General features: G+C 38.1%; 1 protein-coding gene across 1 annotated transcript in view; it reads left to right on the forward strand.

Annotated features, from left to right (window-relative positions):
* DRGX (dorsal root ganglia homeobox) overlaps positions 1-20,756 on the forward strand; it is a 75,319-nt gene that overhangs the window by 30,711 nt on the left and 23,852 nt on the right. The window contains exons 2-5 of the mRNA XM_044660222.1: positions 3,324-3,421; positions 5,317-5,418; positions 8,031-8,203; positions 8,295-8,407. Coding sequence (XP_044516157.1) covers positions 3,324-3,421; positions 5,317-5,418; positions 8,031-8,203; positions 8,295-8,407 — 486 coding nt within the window. The remainder of the gene's footprint in view (positions 1-3,323; positions 3,422-5,316; positions 5,419-8,030; positions 8,204-8,294; positions 8,408-20,756) is intronic.

Here is a 20,756-nt window from a genome sequence, read left to right on the forward strand (position 1 = left end):
TCTCTTTTTCTGTCTCTGTCTCTGTCTCTCTCTCTGTCTCTCTCTCTGTCTCTGTCTCTCTCCCTCCCTCCCTCTCTCTCTCTCTCTGTCTCTCCCTCCCTCCCTCTCTCTCTCTGTCCCTCTCTCTCTCTCTCTCCCCTTGATTGTAAACACTTGCTGAGACCTTACCTGTGTGTATATATGTATGTCCAGACAGTCAAATCAAGCCTTCCTTTAGAAATATGAGAATAATTTTGTACGTCTCATTTTAGGGCTTCTTTCAGGCCTTTAAATGAATGAGGCCAGTGTTTTATACGATTATACAATAGCAGAGGCTTTTAATTATTATGACTAATAACTCATATTTGCACAGCATCTTCAAGTTTATGAAGTGCTTTTCCTTGCAACAATCCTGTGAGGTAAGTGGTGAAAAGCCATCAAATTAACCATTGAGCCATTTTAACAACTTCATTCAAAGTTATTAAAGCTTCGATAACCCAAATCCTACTTTGTGCAAAGTGGTTATAATTTTTTAAATGGTGTAGAAAATGCATGAGATAAGAATGCTATATAACCAGTTATTTGTCACTTCTTTTGGAAGGAGGAGAACTAAAGGGACATAGAGAATAGAATAAGCAGTCAGGAAAACTAGTCACTAATCCACTAAGGTTTCCAGAGGGAAAATGTTCACACTGTCTCTTGTTATTTTTTTATATGGAACTGTGGCACAAGTGGTTTCTACGTACATTGGTTTTGTTAGATTGAGGCTAACTTAGTGACTTTCCATCTCAGCAAGCCAGAGATTATTAGAGCAAAACGAACTTTAATAACATTCCCGCTTTGGGATGTGTATAGCATATCCTGTGGAGCACACATGTGTACATGCCTTTTATGACGAACTATGTTTGCACGCTAAGTTACATTGGCTTCTCAAAGAAATAAAGCCACTACAGTATGTCCAGAAAAATTTATAGCAGAGACACAGAGGGAAGATATGTATTTAACTGAGTGGCTGACCAGATGCATCTTGTTCTACTCTTATGCACCCGCTTAGACTTGAAACAATTACACACTGCTAAACCTAGTATTTTAGTGAAAACTGAAGAGCACACAAGTCCCTGGCAAACAGTGAATGATGAATTCTTCTATGGCTTCAAATGGAAAACCACACATCTTTCATATTTTGTCCATTTCAATGTTAACTTTGTGATATTTCTTGATGAAGCCCCATAAACTTATAGTGAAGACAGATGCTACACAGAAGAGAGTCCCTCGCTGGCTGGCTAATTGGTTGTAGTGTACCTTTTTTTCTGACTGAAGTAAAAGATATGGGCTTTGCTGTTGTCCCTCTTCTTGTTTTCAGTCCTGCTGCCCTTCTGATCCTACAGTTAATCCAAGGCTTTAAATGTAGTCAATACTTAACAGAGAGGTTTATTAAGTTGAATAACATTGAGCAAAGGTAGATCTTAAAAAAATCATTTTCCACTGCAAATTTGTTCTCTTGCTAACTTTACAAAATGGAAGCTTTTATTTTGACTTAAGTTAGTGTAGGGAAAAGATTGACTATATGAGGACCAACAGCACTTGGAGTCTAATTCTTTTGTATTTCATGAAATCTTTTTAGGGTAAAAGTTAACAAGTTGTTTTTTTTATTTCAGAATACATTCCTGATGTAATGTGTGCAAGCCTCAAAGCAGGATGTAAATTAGAGCTATTATTTTTATCATCATGCATACATATGTGTCTATTCATGTTGTTCATTCTAAGCACATTTTCAGAAAACTACATCCCAGGTTCATGAAAGAATTCTCTCCCCATTTCTTCATGCTCTTTGAAAACTTTGGTTACCATCAATATTTACTGATTATTTAGTTGCAAGAAATTATTTTGCTCCTTGACCCATAAATATTTCAAATTTGTTTTGTTTCAAAAGGAGAATATTTTGGTTCCTGCACCATAATGAAGATATGAGGCTTTGCTTTTAAGTTCTGAATGAACCAAGGGGAGAAATGTTTGTAAATTAGCTTGCTGTTTTAAAGAATAATTTGAATATTCAGTAACATGTAAATAGAAGTCAAGGGAACACTAGGTCAAAATACATTGTGATCTAGCATAGGATCTACAACTGATGAATTGAGGCAAATATACACATTTTTCACACCTAATATTACTGTCCATACAATTTAGCTGGCAAGACCCTGATGGTTAGTATATAGTGGTTATAATAATGACCCAGGGTATCAGGTAAAAACCCTTTGGTAAAAGCAGAAGTTCTTACTTTTTTTTCATTAGGAGCCACCATGGACTAACAAGTAAACAGTGCATATTTGGAAAATGATCTGAAGGCACATTTGGGTCCATGTTTTTCCTCAACTCGTTGGTATCTTTCCATACTCTGGAGAGAAAAACTAAACCAAACCAGACTTTCCTTTTTGAGAAGTCCAATGTTATTAGTTTCCATGTCTTTGCTGGATGTTTCATTGAAGAAGAGCCCCCAGCTTAGACTATATTTTGTTCATTGATTCCAATCTCCTGATAATGCTTTTGTTATCTATTATTACAATAACAGAGCCATTAGGGTGTAACAAATGCATTGTAACCATTGTAAATAATATTCATTTGTAAATTTTCATCCCAGGAGTGTGCTGAAATTCAAAGAGAAAAATCACTGTGATTCTGAGTTCTTAAAAAATATTAGTTTCCCTGATTCTAATCCTGCCATGTATATAGATACATGACAGAATAAAAAAAAATTGTCCAAAGAATAGATGGGCAATTATTTAGGGAAAGCTTAAGTGCTTAGATGCTGTAAAAGACCTGGAAACTGGAGACTTGGTATGTTTAGATGTGTGAGAAAATGGAAGTACCAGAGGGCTTCTGCCTCCTTTCCAAATTGAATTTCATTTGTAAGTTATACGGCAATCCAATAACAATTTGATGAGCATTTGTTGAGTGCCTATTTGTGCAAGGCATTGGGGGGTAAAAGAAGAAATATGACTGTCCCTGCATTCAAGAAGCTTACAGTCTGCAGGAGTTAAATATGACAAGTACATAAATAAGTATAATAAAAGGCAGTTTCCCAATAAGTGGACCTCCTGGAGTTGGGTAATATGACTCCCTTAATGGTATAACTGAGAAACAACTGGTCTTCTTCATCAAGACAGTAGGATAAACCTGAATAAGAAAAATGTATAGTTTCTGCACATGCTGAGAAGCAGAATTTGGGGAACAGTGGGGATTTGGACATACCCTACAACTAAACTATAACTCTTCCCAAACCCAGTCGCTCATGTTTTAAAATTGGGTGCTCTTCTAGTAATTTGGATTCTCTCTGTTCTCAGTAGGCACTGCACCCTTTGGCAACCACTCCACAGGTGATTTTGATGATGGGTTTTTGCGGCGAAAACAACGTAGGAATAGAACGACTTTCACTCTTCAGCAGGTACCTTGTGCTATTTCCTTAATCTTTTGGCCAGGTTCTGATAAATTTCTCTACTCCCCACAAAGACACAAAGAAAAATTTTTGAATCTATTGTTCAAAGAGAAAATGGAAAATTAGATGGGCTAATGTGGCTAATCTAATTTTCCATTTCCTTGAACCATTTTCATTGTTGACTGGAATCTATTTAGGGTTTTTTTTTTTGGTGGGCATAAAAAAAGTGTTCACTAGTGGCTTTTTACTTTCTAGACAGCATGGATCTAGGCTGTAACAATAATGATGATGACCTCTTACATTTGTATAGTACTTTGTCGATCTCAAAGTGCTTTCACATGCATTATCTCATTTGTTCTCAAAAACCCAAGGTAGAAGTCACAGTAGGTATTATTTTCCCATTTGATATTGGAAAAAGATGGAGCTTGGGGAGGCTGTGACTTGCCTATGGTCATATGACTAGTTTTATATACTGGTGGACCAGGTCTTCTCTTTTCTAGTTTCATATTCTCTCCACTAAGCACACTTTTCAAAAAAGGTCATTTGAACAGGCTTGGAGTTCTCCTTGGTGGGACTGGGAAGGAAGTTTAAGTATTCAAAACAGATTTTGGAATTGGCTTTAGATACATAGTATACTATAACTGGAAGGGATCTGAGATGTTTAGATTTTAGTAAATGGTTTTTCTTTTCTTCTAAGTGTTAAAAATATAGTAAATGGTACTCATCACAAAACAAGCTCTTCCTTGGATTTTAAACTCATAAATTTCAATGAAAAATTCAATAATGATTAAAAAATTAACTTCTTTTCATAGTGGAATAAGTAAAAAAAATCAGTCAGCATACATTAAACAAGCACCTACTGTATACCAGGCCCATTGATAAGTGCTGGAAAGATCTTTAGACTCTAAATTAGAAGACCTGAGTTTGAGTCTCAGCACTGCTACTTACTAGTTAAATAACTACCAGTAAAGACAAATTACTTTTCCAAAATTCAGGTTTCTTCTTGGAAATAGTAGTGGACTTTTTGCTTTTTAGCATCATTACAAAGATCATATTAGTGATGGAGGAAAGATTAGAGATGTTCTGGTCCAACTTATTATTTTTAATGAGGAAACCAAGTCACAGAGAAATGAAGAGACTTTTTTGAGATCACACAGCTATTTAGAATCAGCCCTAAAACTCAGGTTTTTAGGCCCCTTAGCTGAGCAAACATAGGATTATAGGATCATTGATTTAGAGCTCAAAGAAACTTTAGAAACCAACTAGCTCAATCTCTTCTCTTTGCACATGAGGAAACTGAGGCCCAGAGAGGTTACTCCTTTGAATTCCATGATCTCTGTATAGCCATTGGGTTTTAAGAAGATATTCATATAAGCCTGGTGAATAGAAAGCAAATAATTAAATTTCCTAAAATTAGGTTGTTGTATAATCTTAATTTAAACCCTTGGTCTTTACCTGTAGGTAGTAAATATCAGGATTAGGATTTTAAATTAGGTCCCGTGACTGCAAGGTCAATACTCTTTTCACGGTACCATATTGTTTCTACTTTACTATATTCCTTTCCACTATATTATTTTTCTCCAAGAGATAATGGATATGAAAGTGCTTTGTAGTCCCTCCCCCTCCTCCACTATACACATGTAAGCTATTATTAGCGAGGCTTGTTTCTGTATTTGTAAGTGATTGACTTTTTGGGTGCAGTCTGGTATTTTGTAATGATCCTTCCTCACTATCATTTCCTTTGTTTAACCGGGGAACCTGTCTTCCCATCAAAGAAAATACTTCTAATTTGGCCCCCAACTCCTATAGCAACCCACTGTTATACCTCAGCATCCTTTGCCTTTGCCCTGGTTTCTGTCCTTGTTCCACAGCCTCTTATCAATAAACTTTCCTCTTTTAATCAGCTGGAAGCTCTGGAGGCAGTCTTTGCCCAAACCCACTATCCAGATGTCTTTACCAGAGAAGAGCTAGCCATGAAAATCAACCTCACAGAAGCCAGAGTGCAGGTAAACATTCTTTTAAATTATTTAACTCCCTAATATTAAGCCTGGCAAACTTTTTTTTTTTTGACATCATGAATGCAGAGTGTACATTTGGCCAAAGAAAGCAAATGAAGACTATCTGTCATTTTCATGATGCACTTTAATAACATCAACATAATGTGGAATATTAGATTAGGTTGATTAATCGGTCATTCATAATTAACTAGTGATAATGTTCTACACTAATTTGTCCGCGTCTCTAAGGTACTAAATTACATCAATGCACATCCATTTCTTTGCTTTGGAGAGGGGGAAAAAAAAAGCTGAGACGTGATTCTCTGAGCAGCCCTGGCCACTCTGTAGGGCTGGCTGGGCTAGTCCATTGTAGGGCACCATGGCTTCCAATGGGAAGTGTGGCTTCTTCTGGTTTTCAGAGGTTACATGAAGTCAGAATCTCCCCCAACATTCAGAATGCTTCAAAATTAAGAGTCTTTAAAAAGGGCTTGCAATTAAAGACCCTCTATATGGCAGAGGCAATCAGTCACAAAGAGCAGTGTGAACCAGGCATGACGACAGTCTTTCACCATGACTTCTTTTCAATAGCTGTATACTTATTACATTTAAGTGCATAAAGAAGCTAAGCCCAAGCAGATATGTAGGGGTGAGATATACTCCCAAATAATTCTGCGTATGCTAAAGCTAGGTTGTCTGGGCTAAGCCATTCTTTGAGTACAATTATGGATTCATTTTATTTATGGGGTTTCTTGTGTGCTGTTCCTAGTCTTTTTTATGCAGGGGCTTGGGGTTAAGGCTATGCAAAGATCTAATTGTAGGAAATATAATGGTTTGCCTTTTGTTCCCCAGGGTCATGTTAGTATCTCTTAAAACCCAATGGCTGAATAGAGATAATGGAATTCAGAGCAGTAAATTGGGGATTGTAAACAAATTATTTCCCCTATAATCAGATTATGTGATCCTGATTATTAAATCTGAACATGAATCATTGGTCATATGCGGGCAAATTAAACTGATTATTATTTGGAAATGAAAATCTCCTTTTTCCAGGATACTATAGGTCCTTTTTTAAAATGCCAGTTTGGCGATAGCTGCCTAAAGACTGAACTGCAAATTGAGATAAATGGGACAATTATTGAGCATTCAGAAGTGGAAGATCATAACTTCTCCCTGAAAGGTGCAAGGGTGAGATAGGGGTGGTAACAATTAGAGGCCGGGAATTGTTGTTGGAGCTGTTGTTGGCTATTATGCAAACAGACAATGGATGCACTGAGTTGTTTGGTCTGCGTTAGCATGGGACACGGGCATCAGCGAGGATGGGAGAAATGTTTACATTTGTACCCCTTGCTCATTCAAATATGATTAATGCACTCTAAAGCAGAGTCTTAATCTAAGCTGATGTTGTCAAACAATAACTAAATAGGGAAATAAACGACTTCATCATGCTCTTTCCTCAGAAGCCGGCGAACTGTCAGTGCAAAGTCATTAAAATATGATAATGAAAAATGGCTCAATTAAATGTTGTTATAGCTGTGACCTTCATTCAATTAAGACGCAAGAAAGTGCCTGCATTTTGCTTTGCATTTAACTGCCCTAAATTTAGAATATAGATAAAATCATTATTCAACGTTTGCTGATACGTGCAATTAAAAGCCAACTAAATAAAAAAAAAAAAAACAAGTTGAAGGAGAATGGTAATCGGGGGACAGTGTGGGCAGGATAACATGTCTGCGTGGTCGGTGCCCAAACTAGGCTCTGTGGGGTTCTAGGATTCCAGTGGTAAGCCAGTGTGAAAGGAAGAAAGGAGGGACTGGTGAAGGGGATTCAGGGCAATGACACTGACAGTAATGGGGTGATGGGAAGAAAGAGGAAAATCAAGTTGGAAGCCAGGAAAACCTTTGCTATAGTCAAATTGTTTTTAGAGGAAGAGAAGCACAGGGGAAAGGGGAATGGTGGAGGAGTTAGAAGATATGGGTTAAAGTGACTCTGGGTAAGTCACTAAATCTGAGTTAGTTTCTTCATCTTCAAAATGGGAATGTCATTCGGTGCAGTCTACTTCACAGTTTGTATAAATGTAAGCTATTAGTGAACCAATCAATTACTAAACATTTATTAAACCCCTCTGATGTGCTAAAGGCTAATAGTAATTATAGCAATAATAACAACAATAATACATCTACTACTGTTACCAGATTACCTCTATTAAACTAGAAGTATCTAGGGGATAGAAAGAGGTTTACTAAAACTCTGGACGCAGAAAATGTAAAGAGCTGGAACATTTTGCTCATTTCTATGGGTGACTTTGGACTGAATTGGTAAGACTTGTTTGGGAAAGTATCACTGACCTCAGAGAGTTAATGATGCACTGTTTATAGTAGGGGCTTAATAATTGCTTGTGATACTCAATTTACTGAGAAGGAAAGAGAGATGAAGTGACTCTACTCAGTCACACCGCTAGTAAATGAAGCTAAAAAAACAAAAACAGTTTCTGAGAAGTTCATAGAATAGAAGAAGAATCAAAGAAGCAGAGTTTAAGAGAACTGATGTCCTTTTGTTAACATGATGTATTTGGTGAGCAAATTTCCTCACTCCGCTGGTGACGGTTTTCAATTATATCTTAGGTTTGGTTTCAAAATCGAAGAGCAAAATGGAGGAAAACAGAAAGAGGGGCTTCTGATCAGGAGGGCTCCAAAGAGCCAATGACTGAAGTGACCCCACCAGTGAGAAACATCAATTCCCCTTCCCCAGTGGAACAAACTCGAAACAAAAAGGACACATTGGAAGCCCAGCAGAGGTAAGGGAGGTCAGATTCCTCTCCTTTGGGAAGTCTTGCTGTAATTCACAGAGATTTGATTCATTGCTAAGTGGTTTTCTTTCTCCACCAGCTTGAGTCGAACTGTGGGCCCCACAGGTCCTTTCTTCCCTTCGTGCTTACCTGGAACGCTCCTGAACACAGCTACCTATGCTCAAGCTTTGTCACATGTTGCTTCATTGAAAGGTAACAACTAGAGGGAAACCTTGGGGCTTGGCCATCAGGGTAGAGGTCATTAAGATCCCTCCAAGTGAAATTCTTTTGTTATCAGATTTTTAGGTGTGGCATCCTATCTCTCTTCTTGGTTTAAGGCAATGGTTCCCAAACTTTTGGCCTACTGCCCCCTTTCTAGAAAAAATATTACTTAGCGCCCCCTGGAAATGATGAAACTATTGAACTCAGAATAGAATGTAATACAAAAAAAGTGTGGCCATCACTGCCTTTCTAGATCTCTGCAGCACCCACTAGGGGGCGGTGGTGCCCACTTTGGGAACCACTGAAGGCATACTTTGCCAGCATATATATAAGTATTAGTGTTATTAACAAACAAGTTATTTTTTTTTAATTTTAAACCCTTAACTTCTGTGTATTGACTTATAGGTGGAAGATTGGTAAGGGTAGGCAATGGGGGTCAAGTGACTTGCCCAGGGTCACACAGCTGGGAAGTGTCTGAGGCCGGATTTGAACCTAGGATCTCCTGTCTCTAGGCCTGGCTCTCAATCCACTGAGCTACCCAGCTGCCCCTACAAACAAGTTATTTTTACTTTCTAATCCAGTTATTCATCAGGCACCAGCCTTTTTGGCTGCTCTAGCAGGAGATTCCGTATTGCTATAATATAATAGTCCACATTTTTATAGCATTTGAAGTTTACAAAGCACTTGTCACGCAATTACTTTTAGCAATAGATGGGACAAGTTTTATTATTACCATTTTATGGATGAGGAAGCTGAGCCGAGAAGCTGAATAACTTGAGTCACAGGGTTAGGGCTAGTAGTTTGCAGAATCAGTATTTGAATTTCATTTCATGATTCCAGAACCAGGACCTTTTCTATTTCAATATTCTTCTTCTTCAGACCCTTACTGTGCATTGAGTCTAAGGCAGAAGAGCAGTGAGGGCTAGGCAATATGGGTTAAGTGACTTGCCCAAGGTCATATAGCAAAGAAGTGTCTGAGGCCAGATTTGAGCCCAGGACCTCCTATCTGTATGCCCGACTCTCATTTTACTGAGCCACCTAGCTGCTCCCCACAACATTCTCCTTCTTATGTATTATCTTACCTTTCTGTTTTCATTCTTGTAATAGAGCATACTGTCAGCCCTGGGAGATAAGTAGGGCATATAAGGTTAGCTTCATTTAACAGAGGAAGAATAGATGCTCAGAGAGTTTAAATGCCTTCCACTCCAATAGCTAATACAAAGAGCTTGGATTAGAAACCAAGCTTTATGAATCCTGGCATGAGTCTCTCAATCATAGACCATTCCAATTTCTAATTTAGTTTCTATTGAATATTATCCCTAGGCACAGTCTATCCCTTCAGTGTACCTCCCTTCCATCTTCCCTTCACCCTATCCCTACCCCTGGTTTGACTGTATTTATCTAAAGATCAACCTCATCAAATATGGCCATACCTTCCTTACCAACTGGTCTTCCAGTACACCCCTGAGCATTTCTCAAAAGGAGCCTTTCTTTAGAAAGTAGTACCTCTCTCCTTCATTAAACCACTGGGCACTTTTTGCTTATTCCTTTGAAAGTTTCTTTACTCTTAAAAGATTATGTTCATAGTTTCCTAGGTATCAGGGTTTGAAAACATGACCTGTGTATGCAGTAGCTATAACTATTCTCAGAAAGGCTGAATCTTCTGGGTAGACTGGCTTTGAGGGTTTAAAAAAAAATTCCTTAAAGAGTTTCATCCATATAAGAAAGTAGTAGGAAAGTGATGCATGAAGGGAGTCAATTGGTGGTTCCTGGGCCAGCTTCCTGGCTATTTAAGTCCAGTTCTTCTAGGCTCCTGTACTCGAATTCAATTTAATTAATTTCACTTCATAGGGCCATAGAACTAAGAAAATGATCTCAGAAGTCTTCTGAAGAAGAAGATATAATTCTGGACGAAGACCTCCCTCTTGAGAAACAGAATCCGCCTACTATGTAGGTAGTACAGGCAGTAGCTGTTAGAGTCTGATGTAAAGGGAGCTAAAAAGACTTCCTTGCCCACAAAAATATCTCCTGATATCCAGAAACTCATCAATAGTAATCCTACTTTAGATTTCTCTCTTAAAATGGCAACCACCCCTAAAAGGTCCAAACATTGAGTCCTTAGTACTTTGGCGTTAATAAATTTAGTAGCCTTTTTTCACTTGGGGAAAGTTAGGAGACACCCCAAGTGAGAGAGCACATGGCCCTCAGACATGGAAGAAGTATGAAGAATCAATTCAATAAGTATTTCTTAAATAGCTATAATGTACCAGGCACTGTGAATTTCAGCGTCAGAAAATATCTCTGTGGCTGTCTAACCAAACGTACCTGAAATCAAATTTCCTCTATCATATCCCCAACAAGTGGGCATTTAATTTAATTTTAAAATTTCCAGTGAGGGGAACATCCCCACAACATCCCCAGCAGGTTCATTCCACTTTTGGATAGCTCTCCTTGTTAGGAAGTTTTTCCTGGTATCTAGTTTAAATCTACCTTTTGGCAACTTCCATCAATTGCTCCTAATTGTGTCCTCAGGGGCCAAATAGAACAAATCTAATTCCTTTTCCAGGTAGTAAGTAACTCTTCAAATACTTGAAGGACTTTAATAGAGGAGAAAGGGCTTGATGACTCTATGATAATGCCATGGGCTGTATAGATTCAATACCATCAAAGAACAGAAGAAGCAGTTTGCATAGTGGATAGAGAGCCAGACAAAGTCAGGAAAACTGAGGAACATTCTAGTCTTCCCTCCGATTTATATTAGCTATGTTACTTTGGACTAGTCTCAACTTCTCAGTGCTGTTGTACATTGGTAGAGGGAATTCCCTCACCTAGGAATTCCCTAAACCAATGACATTATAGCTCTAATCCCCACTCCTGATCTCCAAAGAAAAAGATCGAGGTATGGGACAAAGGTTATATAGTAGCACCATCTTCATTCAAGTCATTTGCTTGGCATAATGTAAACAACTTAAAAATATTTTTAAAATTGACTGGACTTGAATCTAATGAATGGTACAGTGGAAACGTCACTGTCTCTAGTCAAAGAATTTGCATTCAAATTCTGCCTCTGGCACTTTCTGAGTGACCTTGGAAAAGTCACTTAAAATCCCTGCTCCTTGGTTTCCTTCTCCATAAGGGGATTCTTCATGCTTCTTCCATATCTGGGGGTCTTGTGCTCTCCTGATTGGGGCATCTCCTACTTTTCACCAAGTGAAAAGATTGCTACATTTATTAACATTAAAGTACTAAGGGCTCAGTGTTTTTTAACTCTGAGGAGTGTTTGCCATTTTAAGAGAGAAATCTAAAGTAGGATTACTGCCGATCAGTTTCTGGGCATCAGGGGAAATGTTTTGTGGGCAAGGAGATCTTCTCAGCTCCCTTTACATCAGACTCTGAAAGCTACTGACTCTATTACCTACATATTAAGTTGATTCTGTTCCTCAAGAGGGAGTCTTCTTCCAGAATTGTATCTACTTCATTTCAGACAAAAGATGGGCTATTACTTTGTGGATTTTATTAGACCAGTGAAAGAGAGGCATTTTACCTTAAAAAAAAACTTTTTAAAATGTAAAATTATTTTTACAAGCAGTTATTGTCTTTCATTCCCATTCCACTCAATTGAATAATTAAAAAAGATAACCCTCATAACACATATGTATAGTTCAACAACAAAACAAATTCTCATATTGGCCAGATCCCCAAATGATTGACTCAGTATGAATTTTAGGTCCTTTACCTATAGGTACAGTGAACAGAATGCTGGGCTTGAAGTTAGGAAGATCTAAATTGAAATCTGGTCACTGACATTTACTAAATGTGTGACCCTGGACAAGTCACAACTTCATCCTGCCTCAGTTTCCTCATCTGTATAATAGCATAATAATAACCCTATGTCATAGTTGTTATGAGAATCAAATGAGATAATAATTATAAGCCCTTAGGATAGCACCTTGTAAATGTTAAGTATTATTATTATTATTTAAAGGTAGGTAGCATGTTTCATTTTCAGTCCTCTGGACTCTTGTTTAATTATTGTATTGATCTGAGTTCTAAAGTCTTCAAGGTTTTTTGTTTTTTGTTTTTTTTTTAATAATGCTGGTTTGTTTGAGGAGAGGCATTTCCTTCATACTCTAGATTCATTTGCTAAGGTAAGTTGGGAAATCTTGACGAAAGTGACGTATCCCAGACCCTTGGCTGATGGCAAGGCAGCTAGGAAAATTTTGAATGTACTATGGGAATGAGTCCAGGATACAAGATCCTCATTTAGGCCACTAGTGGGAGGGCAATGAAGTAGCATGGGATCTCTGTAGGACTTGGAGGTAGAACAACTGAGCTCAGGTCCCCACTGCCATTTCTTAGTCATTTGATCTTGGGTAACCTATTTAACCTCATTGAATTTCAATTTCTTTATGGATAAACCAGGGTTAATAATACTGACAATACTGGCTTCTCAGGGTCATTGTAAGGGACTAATCAGATAAGTACATAAAGTGCTTTGTAACCATAAAGTATGATACAAAGGAGGGCTATTTTTGTGCTTTATGATGTTATAATAACTTTGTCTATCATACTGGAATTATCATATTCTTATTTTTAGCCATAGCCTTTTGAAAGGATGGTGACTATGCCTGGGATCAATGGATACCTCATTTGGCTTTTGCCTGGCATAGACTCAGGTGTACAATGGAGACTGCATTCACATAAGCAAAATAAAAATCTCTAGATGTTTTAGATTTGCAACCTTGCCTCTGAACGCTTACTGCATTGTGGCTGAGCTTTTGCTACTAGGAAGTAACAGGTTTCAGGTGTATTGCAGAAGTCTCCATTTGCAGGGCAATGATCACCGTAGTGAAGGGCAAGAGAAAATGATTTTCATTAGTGTTAACAGATTTATTGATTCTAGTAGAAGTGACATGGAGTGAACAGGGATGATCAGGGCAGGAGTATTAGATGTTTTTTTTTCAGCAGTTTTGACCCTTTCTTTGCCCTATGAATCGGGACTACTTTGGCACTTGACTTATCCTTCTTGATCAGTAAGCAGCTAGTGACAGGAAAAGACACATTAAGACATTCAGAACTATTGGGTACAGCTGGGCACAGAGATATGGGGTGAGGAATACATTTCTTTCCATTTACCATCAGTTCTTGAAGGTTACAATATAAACGTGTATAGTCTGATAAGTAAGTAAGTAAGTAAGTAAGTAAGTAAGCAAATAAGTAAATAAGTAAGCAAATTAGTGAATAAGTAAGTGAGAAAGTAAATAAATAAGTAAGCAAATAAGTAAATTAAGTAAGTAAGTAAATAAGTAAGATTGACTACTATCACAGGGGTTCCCAATCCTTTCCAGTTTCTATCTTTCATGGCTTTTAATTTATCTACCTGTTCTTCAGGCAGTTTAGTCCTGTCTGAACCGACTGTCCAGTCCTTCCTGACCCCATTTGGGGTTTTCATGGCAAAGACACTCAATATGAAAGGAAAGAAATTCTGGTATTCACAATGCATGGGCATATAAAGAATAAAGATTAATTACTTTCAATAGTATAATACAGTTATTTACCAAATATTCCCTATTTCTTTGATATGTTTCTTGTTCTTCCTGGGGGAGGTTGGAAACCTCTGACCTTCCTTGATGAATAGAAGAAGCAGGGGTAGGGTTTTAGGGGGGAAAAAACTTAGATGTTTTTGCTGAGATTTAATGGTATTATATAAGTTGGAAAAAAGTAGACTCACTATAAATTTAAATGGCAACATATAAGTGCACTCGGTGTTAGCAGGGCTAGCTCCTGGCAAAATTGGGAAAAGATTTGGAATTATGAAATCTTAGCATTGGAAAGGAACTGAGATATCACCTTGTTTAGTCTTCCAGTTTTGTAGATAAGGAAAATAAGACTGAATGAGAAGTGACTTATTGACCTTGGTAGGGTATGATTTTCCTTAGTTCAAATCGCAAATGAGATGCTTTAGGCCTTTGCCCAAGGTTAGTAGACCATGATGCTATGTCCTTCTATTTAATGTGTGACCTCTCCCTTGGCTGCTTGTTTTTAAAAAAGAATGCCTGAGATAATCATGACTTAACCCCAAAGGAACAAATCTCTGTTGCTGAAATTTTAGATATCATGGCAAGGAGGGGCAAATGTGGACAGGAATTGAGGGGGGTGCCTTACCACTGTCCCCCAAGTCATACTCTGTAGGGCTGCTTTTGTATGAGCTGGATTGTATGTTAGGAGTATAATCAGGACATTAAATAAAAACTCCTAAAACCAGACCAGATGTGATTCTAACTTGAAGAAAATGGGGTCAGGTGCTTTTTGGAAAGGTGAGGACAGAGAGATTTCAACAAGAAACTAAATAGTCTTTGAAAAAGAGGAAGGGAAAGGAAGGAGGGAAGAGAGAAAGGAATAAGCTTTTCTATAGTGCTAAGTGCTTTTACAAATATTATCTCCATTTTTAGTAGAAATTTGTAAGAAGTCAGGATTGTATACGGTGCTCACCTTATGTGAAAGGCACAGGATGGACATTTGGCCACACTGAGCACACAAGGGACGTGGGTTTCGAGTCATGGGCTATAAAATCTGCACCCTGTAGTCGCACATAAGACTTCTGGGCCAGGCAGGACTATAGTCCAAGTGCTACCTTCCCTGGTCCTGCTCCTGACTCTGCACAAAACAACAATAACAAGAGCTGCTACTTATATATGACTTTTAGAGTTTTCATAGTGCTTTACATATGTTCTTTTATTTGGTCCTCACAACAACCCTGGCAAATTGGTGCTATGTTTATCCTCATTTAACAGATGAGGAAACTGAGGCTGAAAAAGTTTCAATGGCTTGCCAGAGTTGGTCATATAACCAATAAATGTCTGAGACAGGATTCAAACTCAGGTCTTCTGATTCTAAATTCAGCACTTTACTCCTTGTACCACCTTGTTTACCATTGGATCCCTAAACTGGGTACATACTTAGAATTTGACAAGGGCATAAGAAGTCCTCTAGTTAAACAAAGGAAGAAGCACCCAGTTTCACATCCTTTACAAAACTCAAACGGTCACCAGGATATCTTCTCTGATCCCCCCAATTGATCATGACTTTTCTTCCTTTTGATTTGGCATTAGTAGGTTGCTTGTAAGGCTCTTATACATTATGTTCTGTAGTACATAGTATAAAGTTATGTGCGCTATTGCCCTAAGAAGCTATAAATTCCATGAGATAGAGACTGTGACTGAATTACCACTAGTACAGTATTTTACACATGGCAGGTGCTTACAAAGGTGCTTATTATTGAACTTGGTTCATATTGAAGTGGTCAAGGAGCTTGAACAATCCTGGCATGGACAGGTATAAGACAACATGAATGCCATAACATTTTAAAAATGCCTAATGTGCAAAAATACAAAACTACATTGCCTCTACCCCTATGGAGCTTATAATCTATTTTTTGGTGGGGAGATGACATGAACAAAGACAAATAGAATGTAAGACAGGGAATGATGGCAGAGGGGGAGCAAAAGAGATGGCTAAGATGTTCTTGAAAAATGTCAGGAGGGAAAGAACACTTACAGATTCAGGGCTAGCCCCTGGCAAAATTGAGGATATTCAGAATCAGGAAATCTTAGTATGGAAGGGAACTAAGAGATCATCTTGCTCAGTCTTCTAATTTTACAGATAAGGAAAATGAGGTCTGGTGAGGGGAAATGACTTATTGACCTTAGATCAGGAATCTGGAATCAGGAAAGATTTCATAGAGGTTGTGCCTACACAGAGATGAATCAGATGTGATTAAAACCATGGAATAGACATATCCTATTTACATATCTTTCCCAAGGCCCTATTTGTCCACCCTACTACTCCTAAGTACCTATTGACCTTGTACTCTCCTTTGATTATTCAAGTGACCTCACTGTTATTTCTAAGAGTTAATACTCAGTCCCTTAATGCACTGCCCATTTTGGGTACTTTTCCCAAACTTAGAACTTTTCCCTTTCCATTCATTAAAACCCATCTTTCCTGTTTTCAGTCCTACTTAGGTGACACAGTGCATTAACACTATGATGTCCATGTTGGAGAATGTATCAGCCCTCCTAGGGACTTTTGTCTTTTATGGTACAGATGGCATGCTTTAACTCAAAAAGATGACTATTTCTTATTGGGGGACTTCAGAATATGGTCTATTATTGGGTTAGATATTAAAGAAGATGGGTGGAAAGAAAGAGAGGAATGAAGGAAGAAAGAAAGAAAGAAAGGAAGGAAGGAAGAAGGAAGGAAGGAAGGGTCTTTGTTTTTCATCAATATTTCAAAAAAGTCTAATTTTTGTTTGAGTGTTTTCTTTACTAATGCAGATTAAAATCCCTTAAGACTTGCTCTTCATTGGCATAACCTTTGGGAACCCAGAGCCCAGTCTTTTTATGGTGTCCCTAGAGACGTAGCCTACTCAGACCTCATCATACCTTCCCACAAAATTCCCCTGCGTTTGACTATTATAAATTGAAGAGGTGATGGATCTGTTAAGGCTGCAGCTGAGGCTGTCTGATCAGTGGCTGGGAATGAAGGGGCATCATGATCAGGAAGGCTTACAATTTCTGGGAGAGGATGCAGGGCTGTTATCGGCTAAATGATGAGAATGACACTACTTAGCTGACCCACCATGATCTGACCCATTGGGTAGGCTGGGGAGTGAGACTCATGTGTTGCCACCAGAAACAAACATAGGCTCAAGTTATTTATAGAGATCAATCCCTTATCCCCTTGGTGATTATTTTCATGTGTGCCTTGGAAACCTTTGCACAAGATTGGCCGAGTCCAAGAATTTCTATGTGGTTGAAAATATATGTGCTTGGTAGTTATGTCCTAAATGATGTCCAAATATTTAATACTCAATTGTTTTGTGGTACTTGTGGGGTTTGCTCTGTGACTATTTTATTACTCATTCTACCCACTTCCTCTCATTCTCTCAGGCTTCCCCCAACAAGTAGGAATTTAATACTTTTAACCTCTACTATACCTAAGAAGAGTGAGCAGATTTTCCTAGTTCTTTTATTTTGATCCCCAGAGCTATGTATAATTTATATACTATAATCCACATTGACTAATTCTTCCTTAGATTACCCCCAACGGACATTCTAACCAATTTTTATTGATGATGATGATGGTAATAATTATAATTGTCTCTATAAGAGCACTATATGAAGAATTATTTAAATTAGGTTTACAAACTGTGGTTTATATACATAAATTCATTTCATCCTCTCAACAGTCCTATGGGTTAGAGGCTACAAATATTAGCATTCTCATTTTACAGATGAGGAAACTGAGGCTCAGAGAAATTTAATGATTCTCCTTTGAAATCAGTTAGGTGGCACAGCAAATAGCATGATGGACCTTCATTTGGAAAGACCCGAGTACAAATACAACCATAGACATTTATTAGCTGTGTAACTCTGAGCAAGTCATTTAACGTCTGTCTGCCTCAGGTTCCTGAGCTGTAAAATGAGGATAATAATAGCACCTATTTCTCAGGGTTAGTGTGAGGATCAAGTGAGAAAATATTTATCAAGCATTTTGTAAACCCTAAATATAAGTGCCAGCTATTTATTATTTTTATTACTCCTTATGATGGTATATATGCATATATATATATGAATACACATGCATATATGTGTATAAATGTATGTATAAACATAGACAAACAGAGAAACATGCACACACACATAGATTCAGAAGCAGAATCTGACCACAGTTCTAACTAGATTCTATGGGTCCTCGGTCTAGGTCTCCTGAAAACCACGAAGAGCAGAGGGAAGATTGGCTTACCCCAAAGTCTATTTGCCCAGCAGCTTATAGCTAGCTTCCTCTATTTTTGAGAAGGGAGGAGGAAAACAATCATAAAAGTTCACTCACAATAATATATTTTTTCCAGTGACTTTCTCTTGGTCACACATATATAGTAAAGGAAAACTCTAGATTCAAACCCAGGTCTTTTGGCTCATAATCCAATGTTCTTTTCGTGACATCAAATTGCCTTCTTAGTTGTTTGATCACTCGGGCTTGAGGTCATGAAAATATGTTGACACCAGTCTTAAGCTGTGACGTGTTGGTCAAATAGTGCCATCATAACCATAAAGCTCCTGGAAGAGAGAAACTCAATAGCCTCCTTGTGTTTTCGTGACATAGTAGGCACACTACTTAATAGCAGAAGAATCAAATTCAGGTCCGTTGCTTGGGTATACTAGGCCTTTTGAAATCTTAGCTTTTTTAACTGTAAAATGAGATGGGTTTGGCATAAGATGACTTCTATGATATCTTCTAGCTTCTATTAATCAATATTCAAAGTAAAGCCAATGGAAAAATAAATTTATAGAGCAAGAGGGTATACGATTACATGTACTTTATGGAGTTTTCTGGGTCAAAGAAATACAAAGGAGGCTCATTGATACCCGTTAGGGGGAGAGACTTCACATCTCTCATTCATTGATTAGGGCTAGTATCAGCATATCTTCATTGTCTTGGTGTTTAGAGATTGACTTTAGTATTGACAAGTTAGAGTCCCTTTTAAGTTTATGATAGGACTCTTCCTCCCATTCTTATTTTCTTTCTCTCTCTTTTCCCCCCCATCTTAGGGGATTGAGATCAGGTAAAAATCAAAAGATCATACTTCAAGATGTTACAGGCTATCTGGGTTGAAGTAAATTCAGTTGGCCATTTCCCAGAATGGATGAACCACAGGGCAAATTTTGAGGGACGGATTAAGCAGTTTTAAAATCTAGGATAACTCATGTCACTGCAACTCCAGGCTAAAGTTACTCTTCCAAGTCACATCAAAATGTTCAGTATTAAGACTAATACTAATGAGGGGCAGCTAGATGGCTTAGTGGATTAAGAGCCCCCAGAGATGGTAGATCCTGGGTTCAAATCTGTCCCCACACACTTCCTAGCTGTTTGACCCTGGGCAAGTCATTTAACCCCCATTGCCTAGCCCTTACCACTTGTCTGCCTTAGGACAAGGTTTAAATTAGGTTTCTTAACTACCAGTACAATGTATATCCACTCTACCACTTTCTTTATTATTTTATCTTATTGCTTTTAGTCAGGACGAATGCCTGTGGAAAAAAATCCCATAATACTTCTTGGTAGTGCTTTTATAGTCCATTCCCTATTTTCTTGCTAATGGAGGTGATTGGTAAGTAGTATAGCAAATTCAAAGGGCAGGGATTCCAAAAACCGTTTTTGTTTGATTTTTGGAATCCATGATGAAAAGACTCTACTCCCTCTCTTCCCCTCATAACCAGCAGAATTGGCATTCTTGATTTTGTCTTTCTTAGGATTATTTAATTAATTTATATTCTCTTGCAAATGTCTACGGAGAAAGGTGGCAGTGAGGTCTAGCAGAAAGAACAAAATTTGGAGTCCCAGACCTGAATTCAAACCCTTAGCTCTATCACTTATGGCCCTTGCGACTTTGGGCAAGGTCTTTAAGTTTCATTGTATGAGATGATCTCTCAAGGTCTGTTCTAGCTTCGAGTTCATGATCCTTTGAATAAGACCACAGTTCACCAACATGCAAGCAACAGGGTCCTTTTATTTGACAAAGGATGCTAAAGGATTTAGGAAACTCACTTTCCCTTCCCAGGGGCTGTTCTCATCCGCTCAGGGAACTTTTCTCTTGGGATCTTTAAGAAGCAAGGTAGAGTGGTAGATAGAGCAGTGGACTTGAGGCCAGAAAGTCCAGGGTTCAAATTCCACCTCAGATATTTGCTATAGGACCCTGGACAAATCTCTTAGCCTCTCTGTGACTCAGTTTCCTCATCTACAAAGTGGAGTAATAATATCATTTACCTCACAGAGTTGTTGTGAGAATCAAATGAAATAATATACATGAAACTGTTAGCAAATCTTCACATGCTCTAACAAGATCAACTGGTATTTGTCTTATTTCTTTCCCTCTGAGTAATCTATCCCAGTAAGGCTGGATTGGCATACAACTAGAAGTTTCAGCTGAGTCAGTAGTGTGATGCCAAGCCTAGAGATGACATGACTGATCTCAAGAGGCTGTCTCTGCAGAGAGGAAGTGGAGAACTGAGGCAATTGTCTTGCCAAGTTGAACCATTTTGATACTTATCTAAGAAATATCCAAATAGTTGATACCAAGATATGCACTCTTTTCTTTAAAATTGCAGAGAACTCTCTCTGGTTTTTATTTTTGCTTTAGGTTGCCTATGTAGACCCAGCCTCTATCTAACCATATTATTATTTTTTTTTTAACCCTTGTACTTTGGTATATTGTCTCATAGGTGGAAGATTGGTAAGGGTGGGCAATGGGGGTCAAGTGACTTGCCCAGGGTCACAC

This window comes from Gracilinanus agilis, chromosome 2 (genome assembly GCF_016433145.1).
Source record: "Gracilinanus agilis isolate LMUSP501 chromosome 2, AgileGrace, whole genome shotgun sequence".
Lineage (NCBI taxonomy): Eukaryota > Metazoa > Chordata > Mammalia > Didelphimorphia > Didelphidae > Gracilinanus > Gracilinanus agilis.